This window comes from Gadus morhua, chromosome 8 (genome assembly GCF_902167405.1).
Source record: "Gadus morhua chromosome 8, gadMor3.0, whole genome shotgun sequence".
NCBI lineage: Eukaryota > Metazoa > Chordata > Actinopteri > Gadiformes > Gadidae > Gadus > Gadus morhua.
The window spans coordinates 18869302-18896348 of NC_044055.1; the positions used below are offsets into that span (position 1 = coordinate 18869302).

The following is a 27047-nucleotide window of genomic DNA, read 5'->3' on the forward strand; positions in this document are numbered from 1 at the left end:
CCGGCTCAGGCAGATCACGCAGGCGTTCTCCAGGGGCGCCGCCGCCTCGTCCCGAGAGGTCCCGGGGCCCGGCGGCGATGCGGAGTCGGCCCCCAGCGTCTCGAACTCCCGCCTCAGGCGCTCCTGCTCCCAGTGGTGCTTCAGGCTGCGGTAGTAGCGCCTGGCCACCCACAGCAGCACGGCCGCCCCGGCCAGGGCGAACGCGGCGGCCAGCGCCTGCCACGCCGCCGCCTGGTTCTCCTGGTCGATGCGCAGGGTCTCAAAGTCCGCCGTGGTCAGGAAGTACTCGGAGCCGTCCGTGGGAGGGCGGAGCTTTAGCGCCCGGTCCGTGTCCAGGATCAGCTCCCCCACGCCCGTCAGAGTAGTACCCACCTGCAGGAAGACACACTGCGTTAGAGACCGCTCCAGAGTCACCTCGTTGGCAATTAACATAATCGTCTTCAAGTTAAACAACCAGTGAACACAACGTTTTCTTTTAAACGTGCAAATTAATCTCATATGATGTTAACATTGTAATCTATGCCTTTTTCCGGACGGCATGTGTCTGGGTGCCTCACGATCGCGGCGCAGTCTGTGTGGATGGTGAAGCCTCCGCCCGGTGTGGGTTAGAATTCCCGGACACATATAGTGTAATGCTAAGGTGTGTGTCGCATTTCATAAACAACATCCCTCATTGTAATTCTCATACACAATAACTTTACTAAGAAAGGATCATAAATATGCCATGGACCGTAACCATTGCAACTATCAGCCCAAAACACATTTTTTAACATCTCGTAGTGTTCATAGTCCAGCAGAAATGGGTTCACTGGCTCTTTAAGCAAAATTATATCTTGATTCATTAGCAATTCCGGAGATCTGTGTCTTGAACATGTCTAGCGCAAACAGGGGTAAGCTTGGCTCCCTCCGCACTCAACGGGTTCTTGGTTCATACCCCAGTGTCTGCAGTTAGTACATATAATACATGAGCCTAAGCCATGACCCCTACCTGCTCATTCATGAGGGTCAAAACCACAAGAAAACAAGTGACCTGTAAGTGGAAAAAGGGGTAAAAGCTGAAGGCCTTTATATACAGCACCCACCACGGTGAACCCAACCGTCAAACCCACCTTGAGCATCTCTTCTGTCTCCAGCTGGCCTTTGGGCTTCTCCCCGCTCAGGTACTGTCCGATGATGTCGCTGAAGCCGTACGTGGCCTGGTGGAACTTCTCGTGGATCACCTCCATGTTGAGGGCCGACGCCTCCAGGGGGGACAGCACCCTGACCACCGCCTCCTCCGACCCCGCCAGGTGGAAGGGCACGGCGTGCACCCGCTGGTGCAGCACGCGCTCGCTGTCCGTCCTGCACGGAGACACACACACACACGCACACACGCACAAATTCCAGCTGGATGTTCTGTTAGGTTAACAATTGGGGTTTCCCCCAATTGAAAGGGGAAGTTGAACTTTGGCCCTAAAATAATCCCTTCCATTTCTAATATCAAATGTTGGTTTGATCCTTCGACCATATCGCGGTTTAAGCACAATGGAACAGCCGTGTGTTTGTCTTAACGACACCCGTCCTCACCATGCCCGAGCCAAGCCGTTCCACACCAGCTTGTGTTCCCTCAGCATCAGCTTCTGGACCACGCCGACGGCCCCCTCCTGGAACTGGCTCCTGAGCGGCTCAGACACGGGCTGAACCGTCCCTACGCGGTACACAGACAGGCGTGAGCTGGGTGTAGGGAGCGGTCGACAGGACCCAAACTGTCTGTGTACGTCCTACATATGTCCAATATAATGTACCTACCATATTTGTAGTTTAAGCTACCTTGCACATCTACGCATCTGATCGGATGCTAATTAACCTTTGTCAGTCCTCTTTTGCGAGTTCATTTTCCCAGTTTCTCCCTTACTGAAATGTGCACTTCATGGCAATGATGCTCTCACGAGGGTACCAATGACAAAAGAGTTGGATTACCTTCAATGACAACATACTGTAGACACTTTCCAGGGGTAACGTTTAGAAGGTCTGCTAGCTTTCCATCCAAGGTCAGCTGTGGAGCATCCTGTTAAAGAAATCCAGAAAGAAACAGTCCTTGACCCAAATATTTACTAATGTTGACACATTTCAACTCAAGCTGAATCAAGGCATAGGCTTGCACATGCAGGCATTTACAAAACATTAAACTTCAGACCCTCCAGATATGATTCAAAATACTGCATGGATAAGATCCATTCAAGCAGACGATCACATGTGAAACCATATGGTGACATTTCAATCCTGAACGTACTTTTAGCTTATCTACTGTCTTCTTCTTCTTTCTGTACACGTAGTACAGGATCCCAGAGATTGTGAGGCTGGTGCCAAGGCACAACGCCTCAACAGCACTTACAGGAAATTCCTCCATTCCATTTGCACCTTCTTCCACCTATGAAAGAAAATGTAACTGCTTAAAATATGAATTATCTGCATGTGTCAGACAATCAATTCCAGAAACGACTACGTATCTCTGTTAATAGGTGCAAATAAGCTTGTTTGAGAATGCATATGCAGTTCAGTACAACTAAGTAGCTGTGTATAATGACCTTATCGTTACGGATAGCTCCAATATTTAAAGGGCATGAAAGACGCGCTCATAGCAGTTGCTTATCTTTTGGATTATTCATATTCACGCATTAAAAACATACTTAGAACATATATTTATCTACGCTCTTGTTCATTTCAATAAATGTTTTGTGAGCGACTTAAATGCATAAAGAATCCTCATTGTTTACCTTTAAAAGGAAAGTGTCAGGCTGTCATTGCGGAAGAACCTGTGCAACTTCGGGTCACGTGACGTGGGTAATGACGCCGGAAGGATTTGCCTTGGTCACATGACCTGGGTGCGAAGCCGTCTGACGTGTGTTTTCCGGTCGCTCCACTTCTGTACGCCGAAATGGCAGGAGTTGTTAGGAGAAAAGCCCCTGGCCAACACTCTCATTTGTGGGCAAAACTTCGAACATTATGGCAGGAAAAGCATTTAATTTTGTTCAAGCCAGAATACACTCTTATGGTGGTGTCACTTCTCTGGTTGTTGGAAATTGGGATCAATGTATGGGTCATACAGAAAGTAGCGTGTAAGTAAAGCCATTGCTAGTTTGCTAGCATGCTAAGCGTTTTGCATGCATTTTAAACGTAGCTATTAGCTCAGCTAACATTAGCAGGCAAGCCCCTGCCACCTGTCAAAGTATATTTACCCCCCTGCATGACCACGGCCATCACCTGCTGTCTACAACATGAATTAAACTATTCGCGTGTGGTGTTTACTAATCTGTGCATTTTTAACACTTAATGAACAGATTCAAACAATTCAATTTTATAAATGTTAGAAGGATTTGTGATCATTAGCCATGTATTTAAATATCTGCTTATTATTCAGACACGGAGATAGACTGGAAGGCGTACATGGATGAGGTGGAGGGAGTCATTAATGGTACCTACGACTACAAGGAGCTAAAGGGAGACACCGGCCCCTTGGTGTAAGTAAATCAAAAGTATACGTTTCAAAATTGACCTCTGCTTCGAACCTTACCTACATTTAACTCAAGGTTTGTTGGTCATTTTTTATTCAGCTTGAAATCAGCCCAAAAGTAGTTTTCAAGAACAAGAAGATCATTAAGTACTGATTCTGATCCGTCTGAAATTATTGCTATGAGTGAGTCCACAAAAAAGAATGGATTAAACTATACTCATGTTCTATCAATCGATGTTCCATATTTTTGGGTATAAAATGAGGAATGATCATGGCTTTCGAATTACCATGCATTTAATTTAACAGTCTGTTTGTGTTGTAGGTATCCTGCAGGGTTTGTCTACATCTTCACAGCACTGTACTACGTCACCAGCCATGGGGTGAACATCCGTCTGGCTCAGTACCTCTTTGCTGCTTTCTACCTCATCACCCTGCTGCTCGTGTTCAGGATATATAATCGCACTAAAAAGGTCAGCCCAGACATGTTCATGGAAAAGGTTAAATAGTATGGACTAGTTTGAAAAACTCGACCATTCAAATGTTAATAGTTACAATAGTCTATCCATAGGTGAAACACATTAAGCTTCAATCAGCAGATTTTTATTTTGTCTGATAAATAGTTTTTTGATTGAGTCTCACGATTGCAATTAGTTTATTCCACATAACTGGACATACAGATCCGGAATGCATGAATACTATGAGATGAGCCAACCGTTGAGTATTCAAAGCTTGTATATTTGCAAACATTTACACGTTTATATTCAGGTAAGTTGAACTTGCATTCCTGCAATCAGAAATAGACTTAAGTTCAACAGTGAGTGCATTGTGTTTATCTCACTGTTAGACCGTTGTTCTTCAGGGTGGTACAGGTTAAAGCTAGGGTGTTTGTTTTAAGTCCTCTCCTTTTGCGTGGTTCCAGGTTCCTCCGTATGTGTTCTTCTTTGTGTGCTGCGCCTCGTATCGCATCCACTCCATCTTCGTGCTGCGTCTCTTCAACGACCCGGTGGCCATGTTGCTCCTGTTTGGAGCCATCAACCTCTTCCTGGATGGACACTGGACTCTGGGCTGTGGTGTTTACAGGCATGTACCACATTGTTTGTGTTAGTTTATCAATAGTGTTACTGCAATAGCCAATATTAAAAGAGACCCCAGTTATTTTTAGCACAGTCAAACAACCTAACCATTTGACTTGCCTGCTTACTGCCTTATGTAACCTTACTTTCAGATTGTTTTTGAAATAATAATGGATTTGTTTCCATCCTTAAAATCGATCATGAATAATGTGCTTCTCTCTCCGTCTCTTTCTGACAGTTTAGCAGTGTCTGTGAAGATGAACGTGCTTCTGTTTGCCCCCGGCCTTCTCTTCCTGCTCCTGTCTGAGTTTGGGTTAATCAAGACCATCCCTAAGCTGACTCTCTGTGCAGCCATACAGGTGGGTGTCAACCCGGCCAACACGCCCACATGCATGTCCTGAGTCCTGTCTGATTCCATTGCAAAATGAGGTAGACTAGGGGTTTCCTCTCTCAAGTACTCTACCAATGTTGATTTTGTTTTCTTTTAATATTCAAAGCCCTATGTCTTATTAATTAATCTGTACTTATAATGTAGAGTGTCAAGACATTTTGTCTGGTGTTTACAGTGACAATCTGCTGTTTTGCCCTCAAACAAACTAACTTACCGGGCCATCCATCTGCTTTCCCACCATAGCTGCTGCTGGGCCTGCCCTTCCTTTTGGAGAACCCCCTGGGCTACATGAACGGGGCCTTCGACCTGGGCCGCCAGTTCATGTTCAAGTGGACGGTGAACTGGCGCTTCCTGCCCGAGTGGCTGTTCCTGAGCCGCTCCTTCCACCTGCTGCTGCTGTCCGCTCACCTGCTCACCCTGCTGCTGTTCGCCCTGCGTCGCTGGAAGAGGTGAGGCGGGGGGCCAGAGCAGAATGCTCCTGCAACGACTCATTATTTGATATGCATGGGTATTTCAAATATGCGTGTGTTTGCATATAGATGTTTAATTAAGCGTCATTATTAATTTCTTTTGTTGAGCTTTTTTTAAAGATTGCAATATCAAAACCCTTAAATGTGCTATTTGTTTTGCGTTTATACCCCTAAGGTGTGTTCATTGTGTGCAACATCAGAGTGACATTTTTTTTTAATCCTTTTGTAGGCCCGGGCAAAGTGTTCTTGACCTGCTGAAGGAGCCGTCTAAGAGGAAGAACCCTGCTCAGAAACCCACAGAGGATCATATCCTTTACTCTCTCACTCTGTTTTGTGGATGGATGGTCAATTTAACTATAAATGCACAAAATAATAAGAGTATGATTGAGTAATCACATTGAGCAAATATTACATATTACAATGTTTCCAAAGTAAAAGTTATGACCGTTAGAATTATTGTGAAAATTATTGTGAAAATGCAAATTTCAAGGATAAGGATCTGCCATCTGTTTATTTAATTATGAGCCGATTCAGCGTCGCTTTTTTACGCATGGCAAATCATATCATCCCTTAATGACGAATCACAGCTGGTGCTGATACTGTTTGCCTCTAACTTCATCGGGATGTGCTTCAGCCGCTCACTGCACTACCAGTTCTACGTGTGGTACTTCCACACTCTGCCCTTCCTGCTGTGGAGCGGAGGGGTCGAGAAGCTAGCCCCCCTGCTCAGGTCAGTGGAGACCCTCCGTTGGTTAAAGGTGCTGTGTGGAGGATTTAGTGGCATCCAGTGGTGAGGTTGTATAGTGCAACTAACAGTACAATTACAACATTCATGTTATATTCCGCTTGATGCCACTCAATTCTGCACATTGCACCTTTTAAAGGACCCCTATTTTAGCCATCAAGTCAATTAGATAAGCCCTCTATCTAGTGGACGGTCAAAACTGGTAGGCTGGTGGTTTGATCTTGTATGATGATTTATGTTTTATTTATGTTGGATACATTGTACATGATGACACTACCACTTGATCTCACTACGCCTCACCCTGACAGGGTAGATTTACAAATATTAGATTTTGCAGGGGCAATTTTCTTTTAACGATTTTTTAATAGTGAGGAATTGTATTTGGAATTGGCAACATATAAAGAAGCTAGTAGAACCCCATAGCTTTCCTTCATCCTATCCAGTTCTCACTCCTAACGTGAGCCTCGTGTCTCCCCGTCCTCGACCCTCGTGTGTCGTGGGCACACAGGCTGCTGATCCTGGGTCTCATCGAGCTCTCGTGGAACACCTACCCCTCCACGGAGTACAGCTCGGCGGCCCTCCACGCGTGCCACCTCGTCATGCTGCTGTCCCTGTGGCTGGCCCCGGAGCCGGTCCCCAGCCCGGCCCCCACCCCGACCCAAGACCAAGGAGCGCCCCAAAAGGACAAGCAGCTCTAGGCTCCGTCCCAGCTAGACTCGGCCAACGCTGGAGCGTGGTTAAGGTCGGGGCCTGACCGCTGACTGAGTGGTTTCCGTCCCCCCCCGACCCTCTCCCATCTCCACACCCGCTTTGCCACAGCCGGTCCAGAGGGTCCCCCCTCCCCCCCCCCCCCCCGAGTGGACTGTCTTAAAATGGAGGAGCGTACCGTTCTGGCCGTGTCAGCTACTCACCGGGGGGGTCACCGCCAGGAGAGAGCTCACTGACCTGGGTCGGGGAGGGGGGGGGGGGGGGGGGGGTGATCACACCCGTGGCAGGCCAGGTGTGTGTGTTTGTGTGTGTAACTCCTGCGCTGTGGTTCAGCAGGGGAACTGAAGGGGGTCTCTCAGGTTCTGTTTTAAACCAGATTGTAGCCAAATGAGAGGGTTTCAGCGTTGAAGGAGAAGCTGTGAAGGTTTGCTGTGCTGTAATATAGCTTGATGGAGAATGTGAAGGACATCTGTGAGTGGACATTTACCACCGCCCCTCCTCCTTCTCTGTATTTATTTTGTTACCAAACCATACTTTAGAAAAATGGTCATAATTCACAAGTGCATCAATATTGGCGCAGTTTACTGAAAGAATATGTTCTGTTGTGTTGCAACAAGTGAAAGTCTAAGCTTTACGTTCAGCTGTGTGAGGAATGCGTTTTGTAGATCCACAGGCATGAGTGACTGCCAAAAATAGAATGCAATAGTCGGGCAGATTCCTGCACAACTATGCTAGGGACAATCACGGCACTTCAGCATTTATTGTATTTAACTTACCTTCTTATTTCAATGTGGCTCTTCACAGAATAATCATTTTAATGTGAACAAGACGCTTCTTTTTTTATTCAACTAACTAATGACCGGTTACCATGTTTGTTTGTTTTTGGTGCAAATTCACTGTTTTCAAAGTGATTTTATTTTGTAAAACAATAAATTCAAATTATTGATTAATCATGAGTCAAATACATATACAAATCCACTCTTTATTGTTACCTGATTATGGTACTCAGTAGTAGGCTTTAAACGTTTTAATTAGTACACCCACTCTCCCCTTGGGCATCAAAGTATATATTAGGAGCATATCCATATAACATTCATATGAAAGGCATGTATGTCATATGAATGCGCAAATGACATCCAATTTATAAAAGGCAACTTGGTCAACGTGAAATGTCAAGTAGTCATGTCAGAGAGCAGTCTGAACAGAATCTATCGCAAGGCATATCATGTGAAATCAATCTTGGCCAGGGGACACTCCATCAGCTTGGCCCTTACATTGAATTCCTACAGTGGCGTACTCGTGGATGCACTGGCACTGCCTATCACCAGGGCCCTAACCATTTCAATCACTACTGCTATATTTGGCATCCCCCCCCGTTGCCCCCGCCGCCCTCACATGTTGTTGGGGTTGTAACACAGCATGTTGAGCTGGATGTTCTCGTCCCAGTGGCGCAGCAGCAGGAACAGCTGCCTGGCCGCCCCCTTCAGCCCGGCCAGGTCCACCTCCTCGGGCAGCCGCTGGCCGCGCAGCCAGAAGTCGGCCTTGGCCGCCACCATCTCCCACTCCATGAAGTAGCCGGCGCAGCGGTGCTCCAGCCAGGCCAGAGCCACGGCCGTGGCCCAGCTGCAGCCCACCACGTCCTCCTGCTCGGCCCCCCGGCCCTCCGCCGCCGCCGCCGCCGATGGGTCCGCCGGAGAGCCCTCGCAGGCGTCCGTCTCGGAGCCGCGCCCGCTGTCCGGCTGGCCCTGGGAGACCTGCAGCTCCAGGGAGCCCTCCTCGGAGCTGGGGAGGTCGGGCGTAGCGGTCGCCGGGGGCTCGCGCTCGGACTGACGCCTCAGCCGCGCCCGGGGCTCCAGGCCGAGCGGCGCGTGGTCGGGGGTGTGGTGGAAGGGGGGCGCCGGGGGGCGGGGCAGGGAGGAGGTGGTGCAGATGTGGGGCTGGGAGGGGGGCTTGCCGGCGCTGGGACAGGTGCAGCGGAAGGGGGGGCTGAGGCTCCGGCGGTGGAGGCTGTAGGGGGACGCCCTCTTCAGGCGGTCCAGGGGGATCTGGAGGCAGTCGGAGTAGGTCTCCGTCAGGAGGAAGGCCCCCGACGCCAGCTGCAGGCGCACCTGAGGACACAGCGGCGAGGCGTTCATAATCACAGCATCTACGTTCAAGCTGGTGTTGTGTATTTCTGGGTCATCTCGTGCGGTTTCATGTCATGAATGATTCCCGTCTGTCGGCCTCATCACCAGCGGCAGGTAGTCCGGAGCCTCCGTCTCGGCTTGCTTCTCCGTCTCGGCCGACAGACAGTGGGTCTTGAGAGGGATGTGCTTTCCGGACGACACAGAGGACCTCAGTTTGCCCAGGGGGAACCTGCACACACAACAAACACACACACACACACACATGCACACACACACCAGGTTTGCGAATGATTTGAAAACATGCTTGATAGTTGTTTGAGGGCCCGTGTCAGGTGAAGGCCCCACCTGGTGCCGAAGAAGCTCTCCATGGATTTGCTCTCGACTGAACGCTGGGAGCGCGAGCCTGAGGCGTGGGGTGCCACGGCAGGGGGGCTGGAGGGGTACCCTCCGCCGCCAGCGTCTGAAGAGTTACCAACGGTAAATCCACAGTTTACATTTCAACCTTCTCGCTTACTAGGCACAGGACGTAGTTAGAAAAGAGCTTTATTAATGGGAAAGAAGGACTTAAGGGCTGGTTACAGGTCTTACTTGAATCCCAGGATGTAAGGCTACATGGTGATGCTGGGGTCTCATCCTTATCTGAGAGGAAGAGACAAAGGGAATTATATTCACAGAATTTTTTCAATTTAAATCACAACCTTTATTTACCTTTATTTAAGAATAATCTCACTACAGTGAAATCACAAAAAAAAAATACACACAAGTCATGGTATTAGGGTCACGATAGTTTAGGGTGGTGACTTGCAGCCAAAATGTACCGGTTTCGAACCCCGATGTCCACCGTCCTCCCGTACCCCCTGCCCCTACCTACTCCTTGATCATTTTAATCTGAGTTCCCCTGCGCCCCTCTAGACGAGCGTCCTCTGAGAGGCCTGAGTGGTAGTTCACTATAGGGCTGAGTGGTAGTTCACTATAGGGCTGAGTGGTGGTTCACTATAGGGCTGAGTGGTAGTTCACTATAGGGCTGAGTGGTAGTTCACTATAGGGCTGAGTGGTGGTTCACTATAGGGCTGAGTGGTACAAAAGTCTTGACATCGCAAAATAAGTAAAACAAGAAAACACTGAACACTGCAGAAGCAGATAGCAGCAAGTAAAGAAAGAATAGAACATGGACGGATGGACCGGTTCACTATAGGGCTGAGTGGTGGTTCACTATAGGGCTGAGTGGTGGTTCACTATAGGACTGAGTGGTGGTTCACTATAGGACTGAGTGGTGGTTCACTATAGGACTGAGTGGTGGTTCACTATAGGGCTGAGTGTTGGTTCACTATAGGACTGAGTGGTAGTTCACTATAGGGCTGAGTGGTGGTTCACTATAGGGCTGAGTGGTGGTTCACTATAGGGCTGAGTGGTGGTTCACTATAGGGCTGAGTGGTGGTTCACTATAGGGCTGAGTGGTGGTTCACTATAGGGCTGAGTGGTGGTTCACTATAGGGCTGAGTGGTGGTTCACTATAGGGCTGAGTGGTGGTTCACTATAGGGCTGAGTGGTGGTTCACTATAGGGCTGAGTGGTGGTTCACTATAGGGCTGAGTGGTGGTTCACTATAGGGCTGAGTGGTGGTTCACTATAGGGCTGAGTGGTGGTTCACTATAGGACTGAGTGGTGGTTCACTATAGGGCTGAGTGGTGGTTCACTATAGGGCTGAGTGGTGGTTCACTATAGGGCTGAGTGGTGGTTCACTATAGGGCTGAGTGGTGGTTCACTATAGGGCTGAGTGGTGGTTCACTATAGGGCTGAGTGGTGGTTCACTATAGGGCTGAGTGGTGGTTCACTATAGGGCTGAGTGGTGGTTCACTATAGGGCTGAGTGGTGGTTCACTATAAGCTGAGTGGTGGTTCACTATAGGGCTGAGTGGTGGTTCACTATAAGCTGAGTGGTGGTTCACTATAGGGCTGAGAGGTGGTTCACTATAGGGCTGAGTGGTGGTTCACTATAGGGCTGAGTGGTGGTTCACTATAGGGCTGAGTGGTGGTTCACTATAGGGCTGAGTGGTGGTTCACTATAGGGCTGAGTGGTGGTTCACTATAGGGCTGAGTGGTGGTTCACTATAGGACTGAGTGGTGGTTCACTATAGGGCTGAGTGGTGGTTCACTATAGGCTGAGTGGTGGTTCACTATAGGCTGAGTGGTGGTTCACTATAGGGCTGAGTGGTAGTTCACTATAGGGCTGAGTGGTGGTTCACTATAGGGCTGAGTGGTGGTTCACTATAGGGCTGAGTGGTGGTTCACTATAGGGCTGAGTGGTGGTTCACTATAGGGCTGAGTGGTGGTTCACTATAGGGCTGAGTGGTGGTTCACTATAGGGCTGAGTGGTGGTTCACTATAGGGCTGAGTGGTAGTTCACTATAGGACTGAGTGGTGGTTCACTATAGGGCTGAGTGGTGGTTCACTATAGGGCTGAGTGGTGGTTCACTATAGGGCTGAGTGGTAGTTTACTATAGGGCTGAGTGGTGGTTCACTATAGGGCTGAGTGGTGGTTCACTATAGGGCTGAGTGGTGGTTCACTATAGGGCTGAGTGGTGGTTCACTATAGGGCTGAGTGGTGGTTCACTATAGGGCTGAGTGGTGGTTCACTATAGGGCTGAGTGGTGGTTCACTATAGGGCTGAGTGGTGGTTCACTATAGGGCTGAGTGGTGGTTCACTATAGGGCTGAGTGGTGGTTCACTATAAGCTGAGTGGTGGTTCACTATAGGGCTGAGTGGTGGTTCACTATAGGGCTGAGTGGTGGTTCACTATAGGGCTGAGTGGTGGTTCACTATAGGGCTGAGTGGTGGTTCACTATAGGGCTGAGTGGTGGTTCACTATAGGGCTGAGTGGTGGTTCACTATAGGGCTGAGTGGTGGTTCACTATAGGACTGAGTGGTGGTTCACTATAGGGCTGAGTGGTGGTTCACTATAGGCTGAGTGGTGGTTCACTATAGGGCTGAGTGGTAGTTCACTATAGGGCTGAGTGGTGGTTCACTATAGGGCTGAGTGGTGGTTCACTATAGGGCTGAGTGGTGGTTCACTATAGGGCTGAGTGGTGGTTCACTATAGGGCTGAGTGGTGGTTCACTATAGGGCTGAGTGGTGGTTCACTATAGGGCTGAGTGGTGGTTCACTATAGGGCTGAGTGGTAGTTCACTATAGGACTGAGTGGTGGTTCACTATAGGGCTGAGTGGTGGTTCACTATAGGGCTGAGTGGTGGTTCACTATAGGGCTGAGTGGTGGTTCACTATAGGGCTGAGTGGTGGTTCACTATAGGGCTGAGTGGTGGTTCACTATAGGGCTGAGTGGTGGTTCACTATAGGGCTGAGTGGTGGTTCACTATAGGGCTGAGTGGTGGTTCACTATAGGGCTGAGTGGTGGTTCACTATAGGGCTGAGTGGTGGTTCACTATAGGGCTGAGTGGTGGTTCACTATAGGGCTGAGTGGTGGTTCACTATAGGACTGAGTGGTGGTTCACTATAGGGCTGAGTGGTGGTTCACTATAGGGCTGAGTGGTGGTTCACTATAAGCTGAGTGGTGGTTCACTATAGGGCTGTGATCCAGTATACCGGTGGAGTTCCAGGGCTCTTCTATGTCTCCGCTGTCCCTGCTGGAGCGCCGGCGGCCCAGCCCCACAGAGTAGGCCCTCTGCCTGCGACTGCCTGACTGGGAGCCCTGGCCCGTCCCCAGACGCTCGTCTGCACACGCACACGCACAGTGACCACAATAGAGCCTCATCCACAATGTTGTTCAGACCGCAACTTTATACGTACTAGATCACATCACATTTTAGACAACACGCTATGAATGATCATTTGAATGATGAATAATGAATGATATAGTAATGATATGAGTGATGATGATGAATGCGTTTGTTGCGAGGCGTGCTGGGGTCTCACCTGCTCTGACCTCCAGGCTGCCGGCCAGGCCTGTGGCCGTGCTGCGGTCGGTGGCAGCGAAGGTGGTGTACATGCAGATGATGTTGCAGCGCCTGCTGGTCTGGATGGCTTTCACTCTGTAGCGCTTGGCCGGGCCTGAGACAAGCACAAACATTCATGCCGGCATAGGAAGTACAGTAAGTGTGTCGTAAACAATATTACAACAGACTTTGTGTCCTTAACCTAAAATAAACTTTCGTTGCGTTTCTGATTCCTAGTATTCACTGCACTATGTCAAATTGTTTTTATATACACATATTATATATATTGTTCTCCACCTCATTTATAAGTGGCCTTGGATAAAATTGTGTGCTGAAAGGACTAAAGGTAAACGGTTTGGATTAAGTATATCATCATAGATTTGTGTGTGAGGCAATCAAGAAATAAATAACCCTTAAACCACCCACCATGCTCAATGTCGCTCTCCTTCTCCGCCATCTTCTCAAAGTCTCTGATGACGGAGCGGGCGGTCAGCTGGTGGAGCATCTCCTCCCAGGGGTCCTCGTATCGCCCCTCCCTGCCGCCCTCCTCCTCTCCGCTGTCGGGACTGCCCTGCTCCTCAGGGGCCCACAGGGGGCCGAGGTCCACCGTGACCTCCCAGGACATGGGCTGGCCCCCCAGCAGGCCGTGGATGACGGAGCGGCACTGCCTAGGGGGGGGGGTCTCCTGGGGCTCGGCGCCGCTGAACAGGTAGTCTGGGTCTGTGAAGTGGTCCCAGTCCAGAGGGGAGGCGGGGAACAGAAGCCCGTCTGATGGAGGGAGGGAGAGAGGGAGGGGTGGACGAACAGATAGATACGGTTAGACGGACGGATGGATGGACAGATGGATGGACGGATGGATGGATGGATGGATGGATGGATTGATAGACAGACATACAGATAAATATAGATAAATAAAGAAAAGCTAGAAAGACAAATTTATGAATATATATAAATAGATAGCTGGATACAGAGGTAGCCTGATAAAGACATAGTTAGAGACAGATTACTGTCATTGGAGAAATAGAAACAATGATGGAGGGAACTAGACACTTCAATAAATTAAAACATTTCAGTAGAAAAACACAAAAGAAAGGAGGAAAGCTATAAAGAGAGCAGAGGGCTGAGGTAGAGGGGTCCTTCATGGGGGGCGGCTCACTGGAGTCAGTGAGGCTTCTGCGGGCGAGGACCCCTCTAGGGGTGGAGTAGGTCTCTCCGTCGCTCTCCTCCAGCCGGCCGCCCAGGGTCTGGTCGAAGGACACCCTCTCCAGCGCCCTCCGCAGGCGGTGCATGTCCAGGTCGCCCTGGGGGGAGGAGAAGCTCCGGGCCGCCATGGTGGAGCGCACCAGAGCCCGCTGTCTCTTGCGGGCGTCCTCCACCCCAGACAGCCGCCCACTCGGGGTCTCGGGGGTGGGGGGGGGGGGACAAAAGAGGTTTTTACTAAACAAATGACCAAAAACAGAGATGCTAAAAAAATAACAGAGCCACTCCAGCTTTTGGAAGTAAAAGTAGGGTGATTTCTGTTAACCTCATTAGTTTGTTATTAGCGGTACCCAGATGAACCGCTCCGAACAGCAACAAGTAAGAGAAAACACATATGGCGACGGTGCTTGATAGGGTACAAGCCATTAGAAGCCTAATTAACTTCCTGGAACCTAGAATCAGCCTAATGTAATTGGTCTTACCCTCTTGCTACTGTTAGTGCTTTCAGAGGAGAGGTCCAGTTGCCACGGCGACTCGGACCAGCGGGACAGCGAGGTCTTCTGCTCCGGCGCGGGCATCTTCTCCAGGCCCTGGGGCAGGGACCCCGCTTCCATCAGGGGCCCCGGGCGGGAGTCCAGGGGGAAGGAGGGCCCCCCGGCCGCCTCGGACACGGAGGAGGCGTTGGTGCGGCTGGGGGGCCGCGTCGGGACGCCCCGCTCGCTGCTGAGCGAGCAGCGCGTCAGGACGTACTGCTCCTGGACGTAGGAGCGCTCCTGGATCCTCTGCCTCACGCCACTGGTCCCGTCGTGCTCCACACCTGGACCGGGCCCAAAGCTAAGAGTCAAGGAACAGCCCCGTATGTGTGCTAGGAGGCAGGAAAGGTGGATGCAGAACAGAAAACAAGCTAATCTCACGGTCTCTTTGGACAAAAGTGTCTGCTTAGTGAGTAATTGTGGTTCAATCGTAACTCTGAACTGTGAGTTGATGAATACCTTTGTCCTCTCACGGCAGGGAACAATGATCATTCATGCATAGGAGCTTACAAAAAAAACAACACATTGAGGCTTGGTAGAGGGTAGAGGCTGTGTGTGTCTCAGAAGAGTTGATTTGCCTTCCCCACATCCTGTACTAGTCTGCCTGTTGTGAAGCGTGTGTCCACCCCAGGCGCCCCACCCCTGGAGGTTCTGACCTGAGCTGCTGCTCGGGTCGGCCTCTCGGGCGCAGGAGAACTCGCAGGAGATCTCCCTGGAGATCTCCTTCAGCGCGTCCTCCAGCTCCGTCACGTCCGTGGACGCCATCCCGGGGAGGAGCTCCGAGGTGGAGGGCGGGGACAGCTCGTCATTGGACGGCCCGAACACAGAGCCGGTGGAGCCGCGACTGGCCCGCTTGTCGTCCCGTCCGTTAGCCTATGGTAGGACAGGGATAGGCATGAGAGTGGCGTCTGTCTGTCTGGCAGGGCATCATTTGAGTTATCACATGATACATGTGAACACATCTTTTTTATTTTTTTAGAAAGCCCCTACCTCCATCTTTTTGCCTTTGTAATCTGACATATCGTAGAGAGTACAGTAGCCAATCAGCCGGTTCCCAGGGTAGAGGGGAGGGATCTCATTGGGGGAGAGAAGAGCCTCCATGTTCTCAGGGAGGTACCAGTCGATCCGCAGGTCGGTCAGCACCGGCTCAAAGGCCTTCTTCAGTGACTTTATTAACTGAGAACGTTGGACATACCATAACCATTACTATTCAAATGAAAAAATAGAGGTAATAATGACATCAACATGTAAAAATAACAAACTTATTATTATAAACCAATCTCTTTCTATTTGAATTCACACGTTCTCCACTATGTGGCAGTGCTGTCACTTCTCCAACCTTTGGCTGAAGTCTCTCCTCCTCATCCAGGAACTCTGTGCTTCCCCCAGTTAGCTTGGCCATGCCCTGCAGCAGCCTTCTGCAAGCGCGCGGGCCCAGGCCTATACCAAAACACCTGCACAGGTGATGCTTGGGGTTAATCCATGAAGGATATAATTCATTCATTCATTTATGAATAGCTGAATAAATGAGGTAATTCAAGACAAATCTTTCCTCTACTTCTATTCATTATGTGTAAGTTATACAATTGTCTCCCTCCTATTACATGACTAAGCATCAACCTGGTCATGTTCACTGGTGTAAGCGCGTTGAGGCATATTGAACACATGGAAAGGACTGCTGCCTTGGTCGCTGAGGGTATATTTAGTGGCCGTCAAGACGGACAGAACCGTTATTTGTGTCAGAGAGAGAGAGAGAGAGAGAGAGAGAGAGAGAGAGAGAGAGAGAGAGAGAGAGAGAGAGAGAGAGAGAGAGAGAGAGAGAGAGAGAGAGAGAGAGAGAGAGAGAGAGAGAGAGAGAGAGAGAGAGAGAGAGAGAGAGAGAGATTACAAGCCATTTGGCTAATTAGAAGTCTGTGAAGGATAGAGGACAAACGGAGCGGGAAGCTACAGCATTAATGGCTCTGGAACCACAAGGGACCCGTCTGGATGGCAGTAAATCAATCAACATAAAGATAATACTGTTGTGAAACTCCTGAACTTGCCCTAACTTTGTGTGTATAGCAATATGCTGTATATCCACACACACACATAACGTATCTTTGTTTAGTGTATCATCTGTTTTAGTATTTTATTATTTATAAAATCATAGGCTAAATGTTATGTCAATTATATGTTATTGAGCATCTTAAAGCTGTATAAACCTAGTGTGCCGGTCTAATTTATGAGAGTGAGTAGATAGAGGTTTGACAGCAGCGTTAATCAGCCCTAACCTTGAGTGGACTGTTTTCAGTGTAACCATGCCCACATAGTGCCTCGTCCTGACAGCTAAAGTCCAGCGCTACAGCGGAGAATACTGATGAGGGAGGGGCAGCCTAGGTGGAGGGACTGGAGTCTAGGGAGCGGAGGACTGGGTGGGGAGTGGCGGTGGTTGAGGTGTGGGGGGGGACACACTGCAGAGGATAGCACTCAGCAGGATTAGTGGGCGGGGCTCTGGACCTCCGGCTCCCCTTCCTGGCAACTTTTCCCTTTCTCTTTTTTGCACGGTTCTGACTCCTTAAAGTGGAACATTAATATTTCTGACCCGGTCATATCTGTTACTCGTATAAAGGGATATATGAGGTTGTTTTTGTTTGTTTATTTAGTTTTCAATTACTTTTTCAATTCATCCATTATATGCTAGTCACACTGTATATTAGGACTGTGTATTCTATATTTGATACTATAAATTATATAAAATATAAACTATATAGTAATAGATATATTTAATATACTGCATAATGCCATACACTATATTATAAACTCTATATATGCTATAACCTATATAATATACATTATAGGCTACTGTATATTTAGCGTCTTCCTACCTGTATATTTTATACTTTAACCCTTTAACCCTACTTCTTCTACTATATACTTTTCCTGTAAATTATAAACTCTAAGCTACTCTCGTAAACTACTACCATTACCCAGTGTGGTACTGTAGTGAACTTGTCGAGTGCGATCCCTAAATGTCCCCCCTCTCCGTGATGAAAGCGGGTTCCTCCACCAGGTCCGTCACTGTACCTGGCCGTGCATGTGTTCCTGCGCACCATCTCCAGCACCTTGCCCACGCCGCTGACCGCCCCGTCCGTCACCACGAACACCTGCCGGGGGCAGGTCCGCTGCACGGGCTGCTGGAACACCCAGGACAGCGCCCCCTGCAGGTTGGTGCCCCGCATGTCGGCCCGCATCCTCTGGACGTACTCACACGCCTGCACCAGAGTCACCTAGAGGGGGCGGGGGGGGGAGGTAGGGGGGAGAGAGGGAGAGAGACAGAGGAGCGAGCCATAGTGAGGTACAGAGAAGGATCGAGAGTGAGAGAGAGAGAGAGAGAGAGAGAGAGAGAGAGAGAGAGAGAGAGAGAGAGAGAGAGAGAGAGAGGGAGAGAGAGAGAGAGAGAGAGAGAGAGAGAGAGAGAGAGAGAGAGAGAGAGAGAGAGAGAGGGAGAGAGGGAGAGAGAGAGAGAGAGAGAGAGAGAGAGAGAGAGGGAGAAAGACATAAAGATAAAACCTGATTAGGTTAGGTCAGTGCAGATACCTCCGGCAGTGAGGAGGGCCTCAGCCAACAACACCTGCCCCAAAGCTCTGCCGCTTCCTGCACAAACAAACTCAACACATGTCTGTGTTGCTGCGATGCACCCACCCCTGTTTGACCTCACATGTGCCAATTAGAAAACGCAGAGTGGGTGTTTGTGTGTGTGTGTGTGTGTGTGTGTGTGTGTGTGTGTGTGTGTGTGTGTGTGTGTGTGTGTGTGTGTGTGTGTGTGTGTGTGTGTGTGTGTGTGTGTGTGTGTGTGTGTGTGTGCGTTGGTGAGTGTGTGTGTGTGTGTGTGTGTGTGTTGGCGAGTGTGTGTGTGTGTGTGTGACTTTAGAGAGGAAGAGCTGAAGCTACCTCGGTCTAATATAGACAGAGTAAACACCCACAGGGTAAGTAACACCTGCCTTGAAGCTGCCTCAAATCACACCATGGGCAAACATGGAGGGGGGGGTGGGGGGTGTCTTCTACCACGGTTAAAATGCATGAAAGGTCACCATATGGTCCGCTGTATGTGTAATGACTGTCCTCGCAGACCCCTGGACCGGCTAGAACCTGATACCCCTGGCTGCTACGGCAACCCAAGGAGCCGGCCTGCTGCCTGACTACTGAGTGGGAGGAGGCCGCGGGACACAAGCTCCCAGCATGCTCCTCTCACGTTTCACCACACAGGCCTCGCCACAAGGAGGGTACATAAGATCTGGGAGTTGAGCCCGATTTGTGAGAGCCCCTGTCAACCTTGTAAAGTATGTATTTGTAATTTTGTATCAACCATGGTTGATTTATTAACGCTATAAGATCTTCAGCAATGATTTTTAAAGCAAGTTAAGCTAGATTTACATTTTGCGGAAATGAATGTTACCCTACGTCAAAAAAAGAATGATCCTTGTCTGTTGGAGGTAGTAATGGTACTGCTAGGTAGTAAAACTCATGCTACTCACGTCGTTGCAGAGCTTGCTGGAGGTGAACAGGGCCTTGATGGTGGTCCCGAAGCCCACGATGTTGAGCATGGTACCCGGGGGTAGGCTCTTCAGGGCGACCACCAAGCCCTCCTGTCAGCATTCCAACAAACAGGGCTCAGGTCAAACGGCTCACAAAAAATTATACACATGTTCAACCCCTTGCTCACTCATCATTAGGGACCAAGGTTCAAATCAAGGGGTAGTTGATACAACTTTTATCTGAGTTAAATTGCTTCATAGGACCACACATACCTTCAAAACAACTATAAATGGGAGGAGAAGATGTGTGAAAAGTTGCTGTTCAAATGCCTACATGTTATGAGCTTATTGTGTTATAGCAGATGATTCTATCACAACCGACGTAATGGGACTTCAGATGCATGTCATTTTGAAGCAGGTTGGAGTGAGGCATCTTTATATCCTTCCCTTTAGACTCAAGCCAACCCTTCCCCAAGCTCCATTGGGAGACGGCGGTCCAACCCCAAGCTGACCCAGACGGGTTCTCCCCACTGCTCTGCCCCCCCCCCCCCCCTGCAGCTCACCTTCACCCGGCGGATGTTGGCGCCGCTCATGCTGCCGCTGCGGTCGATGAGGAACACCAGCTCCCGGGTGGCCTTGTGGAGGTCCAGGGGGTCTCCCAGCAGGTCCGGGCAGAAGTTGAGCATCAGCACCGGGCTGCTCATGATGTCCTTGTGGTAGCGCTTCCTCACAAACTCCAGCTGAGGGTGGAGAGGCCAGCATAAGGCAGAGCTTATGATGGGGGATTGCTGACAATAATGGTGATGATGATGACGGCGATGATGTTAATGGTAGATGATGGTGGTGGTGGTGATGAAGATGAAGATTCAAACCCATTTACCTTCTTCTCAGGTTCCGACTCCTTCCGGGCACATCGGATGTAGTCCCGGCGTGCACACATCTGTTTTTCAAACTGGCTGAAGGAGAGCCTGCCTCTCTCCAAGATGACCAATGGGCTGTGAGGCTCTGGGGAAGGGGGTTCAGCGGGGGGGGGGGTCAATCAGGGGCCAACAGACACATGCATCAAGTCAGTGAAGTGAAGCCAGTGGGGATTAAAAACCCCAACTAGAGGAGCGCCATGTGTTTGTGACTGACCGCTGAGGTGCAGGATGACCTCGATGTGCCGGTCGTAGGGGTGCTCCTGGGCCAGAGTGATGTAGGTGGAGGAGGCGCTCTGGGCGCCGGGGTCCGCATCGGCCCTCAGGGCGTGAGTGGGGCTCTCCAGGCCTGGGGGGGGCGGGGTGGAGGGCACAGTCAGGTACGGAGGAACCGATTGACTTTACAACAAGGGCACATCAATTCACCCTTATATTAATATTTAGGATGGATGTAAATTTGTGCTGTGAATCTCACAGTAATGCTTTAGATAAAGTATCACTGTCACACTTTAATATCCATATGACGGAGCAGTGCACTATAAACTATTTGGTAGACGCTTTGATCCAAATTGTCTCACTAGAAATAATTGCAGATAAAGGCAGTGGTTAATAAGCATCCTGCTTAAGGATGCCCACGGGTATGCTGTGGACATTAGGGTTCAAACCTAGAACCTTCTGACTGGGACTCAAACACCCGACCCACTAGAACATCCTGCCCTGTTGAATGCAGACGAATGCCTCTATTTATAGATGACATTTGTTTTCAAAATATTTATTCAGATTTCCGTCTCAGCTGGTTCAGCTTCCTTCCAGGTCCATAACAGGGGTACTGAAGGACCCACCAGCCAGCAGGCAGGCCCCTCGGACCAGCAGCTGGAAGTTGAGCTGGTAGGGCACCGGGTTGGCGGCTGGGCTGGTGAAGATGAGGTGGGCACACCCCAGCTTGGTGCCCAGGGCCGGCTCCGGCTTGCCCGAGGTCCCGCCGAAACAACTGGTCCCCCTGAGGGGACCCAAGGGACCGTAAGAACGGCGGTTTAAGAACGTGTGGTGGAGCCTCTGAGAGACATGACGCAGCAGATCGGTCCAATCCGCACCAACATGTGTTGTTCCTACCCTATTTCCTCCGATTTCCCGCCGGTTTCGCTCTTGCCGGCCCCCAGTGGCCCCGTGACGACGGGGGTGAGCAGGGTGGGGTAGGCGATGCGTATGGCCCCGTTCTCCAGCGTGGGCAGCTCCAGGGTGGTGCTGATGATGATGGACACCAGCTCCAGGGGGCCGATGACGCCCGTGCCCACGATGAAGGTGGTTCTCTCCAGGTCGTCGTCCAGGATCAGGTGCCCTTCGCACGGGGAACATTCCAGACGTTATCTCCACGCCGTAGGATTAAAGAGATACCAGAGGTGTGACTCAAACGTTAAAGGTTCCAAAAATCGTTTTGTTGTTTATAGTTATAGTTAACGGTTTTTTTTAATCAAAACTTTATTTATTTATTTATCAAACCATTGAGATTTCAAACTCTTTTCCAAGAGAGACTTGACAAAGTGTGTTAGAGATTTAACTTAACTGCTATCTGTCTTTATGGTCTAATGCATAAGACGTGTCCACGTTTCCCCTCTGTCATAGGATGTCTTACAATAACTGAAACACTGCACTTTCATTTGATATATGGTTGTACTGAGTGAAAGCCATTTAAACGAGCAGGCAGTCGGCCAAAATCTGTGTAGCCCGTGCTGTCGCCTGCCCTCACAGACTAACCCATTAGCTGGAATGAGACCGGGTGAAGGCCAGCCATGGCACGGCAACGGCTATATTCATAATCATTATTTAACCCCTGAAGCGGTTACAATTATCGTTATTAATTTTACTTGTAGACGTAACATTTCTTTGGTTAATTTCAGCTGTAATGCAATGCATTCCTCAGTGCTCAGACATTTTTCTCATGTCTGTGTATTCCACAAGGCTTAATTGGCCTTGTGGTTGAGGGAAAGCACTGAAATGGGTCTTCCAGTGGCAAACATAATCACGTTATGCTGATTACTGTCCAATAATCGTTGGTCTGATTCATGCGCCGGCTCAGTCAGGACATAGGGAGAACCGGCAGCTCGTGGTTTAATACACAACACAGACGACTTATCTAATTTCCAATCTGCAGCTCCTAGATGATATCATACCGGGAAAGCCTTATGACATAATGCATGCAAAAACGAATTGTAATCAAACCAAGGGCTACGATGAGCAGCACAAGACAACGCCTCCCCCCCCCCCCCCCCCCCCCCCCTCACCGTTGGTGCACTTCATGTCCAGGCTGGAGCCCCCGCAGCAGCCCCCCCACTCCCCTCCGTCCCCCCCGCCATCCACAGGTAACCCGGGGCAGCAGTCCAGGCAGCAGTCCCTCAGCTTCCCCCGGCTCTGGATCTGCACGCCCACCAGCCGGCCCGCGATCACCGCCTCGAAGCCCACCACCACCTCCTTCTCCCCCAGGGGGTACACAAACACGCCTGGAAGCAGAGGCCAGGGACGGATCGATGAAGCAGGCTGCGTCACACCTTCAACCAAACCAGCTCCTGGCTTTACCTTAACGGTACCCCGAACAGAACAAATAAGGGTACCGGGTTTGATACCCAATGAATGTCTGCATGTTACCTGTAGCCATCCCCTAGCAAGACACCTGAATTAAATGAGGGGCTTCGGATGAAGATATTTTCTATATAAACTGCCTTCTTCTGGACTTTTCCCTGCAGACATGCAGTGTGAGCAGTGGGAGGTAGAGCCCTGAAGCCCCCCGCGGCCCATCACCTTCTATGGCCTCGGGGTCTGTGTTGGCGTAGGTGAGGTCCGTGGTGACGCCCAAGGAGCAGCCGTTGGCACACGAGCGGATGCAGGAGGCCTTGAGGAGCAGCGGCTCCCAGGTGCTCCGGTTCCTCAGGCCCACCATGTCGTCTCTGAACCCCCGGACCACCCGCAGCCCTCTGCAACACACGCACACGCACAGGGACGGAGAGGGGGCCGTGAGGTACCTGCGCTCCACACAAAACGACACCCGAGTTGAACAACACTCGAGAGTGGTCCATTAACAGGGCACCCAAATAAATGATAAACTAATATATGCACGTATCGTCAAATCAACTTGTGTGGCCTACGAATATAACAAAGTGTAATTTAAAGGAGTAGTTAATGATTATAAGCCATATGCATGCAAATTCATCCTTAATCAACAACCTGGTACCCTCAAAATGGTTTATTGTTGATGGAATCTGTTTTTTCACTAATTGCTTACTCTCACTGTCAACAGAATAAAACACAAAAGTAAATAGTAGTCTATAACTTTATTGGCTACAATACAAACATGACTGCAGGTGTTAGGTAAATATACAGAAAATAAATATATGCTTTGAATAAAAGTATCTTGTTCCCTAAAATAGAGCTCCTAGAATAGAGGGGGGAATGTTCCCGGGGCCCTTCCATCCCTGACAGAACACATTATGCATGCACAGCACATGTGAATGTGCAGTTAAGAGCTCGGGTTTTCCAGCCATGGCTTTATCATAGCAACCTTTAGGACGCTTAGTGTAATCCCAGAGTGTTCTCTATGCGTCAAGTGGATCTTAGTTAACAGCTGCCTTCAAATGCATAGCGAAAGAAGGTAGGACTTAGCTTTATGTTTATTTCCTTTGTGGGATACATCTGTTTAGTTTACAGCTGGTCACTGTGATACCTGCTCCTGGACCAGCATCTCAACCCCCCCCCCCCCCCCCCCCCCTCCCCCTTAACACCCCTTAGTACCTTAGCAACCACCCATGGGTGACATTGGGGCAATCATTAACTTACTGGCCAACATTTACTAAACTATTTGTCTTGTTCTGCATGGGCTGTGTATGCGTTCTCTCTGGAGATGTCATGCAGACCAGGCAGTGGTGGTCTTTCTCTCTGCCCTAGCCGCTGGGTGCAGGGGGGCACGGCATAGGAGAGGTTCATACCATTTATATTGTTTAATGAACTTAGAATAAATAGTTAATATTATTGCCAATATAAATCGTACTTGGCTTTTAAATGCATGTATTGTCATAAGTATGCATTTTATCTAGAAAGATACTTAAGTTATAGAAACAACAGCATCAAGGTACCTGAAAAGAAATCACAATCTATCACTCAAGTGGAAGCAGGTGTAGAGACCACAGAATCTGTTCAGCGACCAGTCGATAGAGTGTGTGTGTGTGTGTGTGTGTGTGTGTGTGTGTGTGTGTGTGTGTGTGTGTGTGTGTGTGTGTGTGTGTGTGTGTGTGTGTGTGTGTGTGTGTGTGTGTGTGTGTGTGTGTGTGTGTGTGTGTGTGTTTGCTCTGGTCCAGGTAATGGTCCTTTCACATCTACCATTTTAAGTAGATCAACAGCCTCCATCTGGCTACCGTGCTTCCAACTAGAACAGGCAAATAAATGTCAGCTTTTTGAAGTGGGCCAAAACTAATGCAACACAAAGTACACGTACTGCACAAAGTACACACAGAGGAAAAACAAAGGAGCTTTGTGGTATGTCACTCTGATGACAGAATAAATAAAATGACCAAATATGATTTTGTGTCTGTATTTATATTCCTGTTACACTCACGCACACAGGCAGTCTCACAAACAAACACACACACACACACACACACACACACACACACACACACACACACACACACACACACACACACACACACACACACATACAAACACACACACACACACACACACACACACACACACACACACACACACACACACACAATGATAAATGATGGAAATGTGCTTAAGGGATAGTGGTAGGGACGGGAGCATTGAGTTCTACTCTCTCTCACAATTCTCTCTCTCTCAACACACACACACACACACACACACACACACACACACACACACACACACACACACACACACACACACACACACACACACACACATGCACACACACACATAAATAAACACGCATAAATAAACAGGTTGAAGTTGCCTCTGGACCTCTCTGACATAACGTAATACATATTGAATGGGGCTGACTGTACTGTAATTCAAGATACACTGTCCTTGTGCATGTCTATTACACATGGTGATGAATGACACTTTATGTATTATTAAGTTGACTCTGGTTGACTCAGATGCCCAGTATTCAGGCTATTTTCAAAGCTTTGTATTTCTTTCCAGATTGTGCATCAGCACATCTGCTCCAGAGTTAGCTGTAATCAACACTGCAGTACTCGCGGGCAAGTAAAATACCAAGAGGGGAAAATGCTGAATCAATAAAGCCTCAGATCACTTACAGTCGGTCAATGCAGTATTTGTTGATCCCTCGGTGCTTGTAGTCAGAGTCTGCATCACTCCATCCAGCACTTCCACAGTCCGCAGGTTTCCCGTTGATACCAAACCCTGTTATCCACTAGCCCCCAATTATGAACGCAATAGTGCCTCTCTCTCTCTCTCTCTCTCTCTCTCTCTCTCTCGCTCTCTCTCTCTCTCTCTCTCTCTCTCTCTCTCTCTGTTTTTTTTAGTGTGTCTCTGTCCCTCTATCTTCCCCTCCCTCTCTTTTTCTCTCCCTCTCTGTCTGTGTCTATGTCTCTCCTCTCTCTAACTCTGTCTCTCTCTTCTGTCTTTCTCTCTTCACCCTCTCCCCCTATTCTCCCCCCCCCCCCTCACTCCTGCTTTGACTTTTCCTCCTTCCAACCTCTCTCTCTCTCTCTCTCTCTCTCTCTCTCTCTCTCTCTCTCTCTCTCTCTCTCTCTCTCTCTCTCTCTCTCTCTCTCTCTCTCTCTCTCTCTCTCTCTCTCTCTCTCACGAAACCCACCAGTTGCTGCTGCTCTTTAAGAAAAATAAGAAAAATAACAGTTTATTGACATGGAAATTGCACTCAGTTTATTGACATATTGACCCATGTCAATAAACTGAATTGCACTCAGTTTATTGACATGGAAATTGCTAAATATTCCTGTTCACGCTTCCACATGTTGCGCGCCCGTCAGTGCCTTCGAACCTGTGGACGGTCCAGATGCTCCCAGCGATGCTCATAGTGGACCTGAAGTCCAGACATTAGTGAGCAGTCTGCTTTGTATCCCAGACAATTGGCTGTGCTGGCAGACTCGCAGAGCGGCTAATGGTTGACTGACGAAAAAATAAAAGTTGATTTGTATCTGTTGCCCGCCGGTTCCCCCCGGGTCAGTGATCCAATGGATCGAGATCGGATTTGAAAATAAAATAATTGAAAAGTGATCATTAAATGTTCGATCTGAAACAATTGGCATAGGCCTATGTCGTTGTTGCCGTGATTACGTGACAGTTTTTCTCAATCGTTTAAACATGTTTTCTGAAACTATAGCTCAATTTCTCAAAACTCTAAACACAAACCTGAGAAGAGTTAATCAATTTGTCAAAAATATACAAATTCTTCTCAAAACTGTTTTTTCCCACCAAACAGTAAACACAGCTATCAAATGAATATCTCTTAGAGAGCATCCATTAAACACGTGATCATTCAAAACACTTCCATCAAAATACTATTTACATATGTTTTGGCTTTATGAGGCCATGTTACATATTCAAATGTATAAAATTGTTTAGAAATAGCTTTCTTTTTTAAAGTTGCAATTAGGTGGTACATATAGTATAAAGACATGCCATATTGTAATACAATATTGTGAATATATAATATAAATATTGCCCTGACACAATCGTATCAGAATAGGATACAATGCATATTTGTCCATCCAATGGGCCAAACTCACAATCCCAGCTTCCCAGAGTCATACTGTACACCAATAGTTGATGCTGCAACATTGTTCTGACAATACACCAATGTTACCTATTTTGGTAAATTACAGTACAGTAATTGCACTGATAAGTAAAATGAAAAACACTACAGTGAGGAAATGTTTAGACTGTCTTTCGGGGAATGTAATGATGAAATC

At 48.8% G+C, this 27047-nt stretch overlaps 3 protein-coding genes across 4 annotated transcripts in view; 1 reads left to right on the forward strand and 2 right to left on the reverse strand.

The window, feature by feature from the left end:
* The window catches only part of mul2 (mitochondrial E3 ubiquitin protein ligase 2), a 3427-nt gene extending 548 nt beyond the window's left edge, over positions 1–2879 (reverse strand). The window contains exons 1-6 of the mRNA XM_030363965.1: positions 2757–2879; positions 2273–2410; positions 1960–2047; positions 1567–1687; positions 1110–1341; positions 1–372 (exon numbers count right to left, since the gene is read on the reverse strand). The exon at positions 1–372 is cut by the window's left edge and continues 548 nt beyond it. Of these exons, the coding sequence (XP_030219825.1) occupies positions 1–372; positions 1110–1341; positions 1567–1687; positions 1960–2047; positions 2273–2389 (930 nt within the window). The 5' untranslated portion in view covers positions 2390–2410; positions 2757–2879. The remainder of the gene's footprint in view (positions 373–1109; positions 1342–1566; positions 1688–1959; positions 2048–2272; positions 2411–2756) is intronic.
* On the forward strand, positions 2856–7830 carry alg3 (ALG3 alpha-1,3- mannosyltransferase). Its single transcript, XM_030363964.1, has 9 exons — positions 2856–3098; positions 3401–3500; positions 3816–3963; positions 4413–4573; positions 4805–4925; positions 5201–5406; positions 5657–5733; positions 6013–6157; positions 6681–7830. The coding sequence occupies exons 1-9, from the start codon at positions 2918–2920 to the stop codon at positions 6868–6870; spliced, it is 1329 nt and encodes a 442-aa protein (XP_030219824.1). The 5' UTR covers positions 2856–2917; the 3' UTR covers positions 6871–7830.
* Positions 7831–7846: 16 nt separating this feature from the next.
* vwa5b2 (von Willebrand factor A domain containing 5B2) lies at positions 7847–25596 on the reverse strand. Of its 2 annotated transcripts, XM_030363962.1 has the most exons (22): positions 25410–25596; positions 22915–23087; positions 22401–22616; positions 21232–21457; positions 20961–21118; positions 20336–20467; positions 20082–20206; positions 19765–19941; positions 19202–19312; positions 17751–17953; positions 16027–16141; positions 15678–15863; positions 15344–15560; positions 14637–14971; positions 14111–14354; positions 13381–13722; positions 12935–13069; positions 12605–12733; positions 9595–9645; positions 9352–9466; positions 9112–9235; positions 7847–8988 (listed from the first exon to the last, which is right to left on the reverse strand). In XM_030363962.1, exons 2-22 carry the CDS (start codon positions 23051–23053, stop codon positions 8272–8274), a joined length of 4197 nt encoding a protein of 1398 aa, XP_030219822.1. In that variant the 5' UTR covers positions 23054–23087; positions 25410–25596; the 3' UTR covers positions 7847–8271. The 2 variants fall into 2 exon arrangements, with proteins under 2 accessions (XP_030219822.1, XP_030219823.1); XM_030363963.1 differs by lacking the exon at positions 12605–12733.
* Positions 25597–27047: the final 1451 nt, after the last annotated feature.

Coding starts and splice junctions, on each gene's coding strand:
- vwa5b2 (XM_030363962.1), bottom strand. CDS start 23,053: ATGGTGGGCCTGAGGAACCGGAGCACCTGGGAGCCGCTGCTCCTCAAG. Junction 22,617..22,914: donor AGACCCCGAGGCCATAGAAG/GTGATGGGCCGC, acceptor CTCTGCTTCCAG/GCGTGTTTGTGTACCCCCTG. Junction 20,207..20,335: donor GGTCATCCTGCACCTCAGCG/GTCAGTCACAAA, acceptor CCCCTTCCCCAG/AGCCTCACAGCCCATTGGTC.
- alg3 (XM_030363964.1), top strand. CDS start 2,918: ATGGCAGGAGTTGTTAGGAGAAAAGCCCCTGGCCAACACTCTCATTTG. Junction 3,501..3,815: donor GGAGACACCGGCCCCTTGGT/GTAAGTAAATCA, acceptor TTTGTGTTGTAG/GTATCCTGCAGGGTTTGTCT. Junction 3,964..4,412: donor TATATAATCGCACTAAAAAG/GTCAGCCCAGAC, acceptor GCGTGGTTCCAG/GTTCCTCCGTATGTGTTCTT.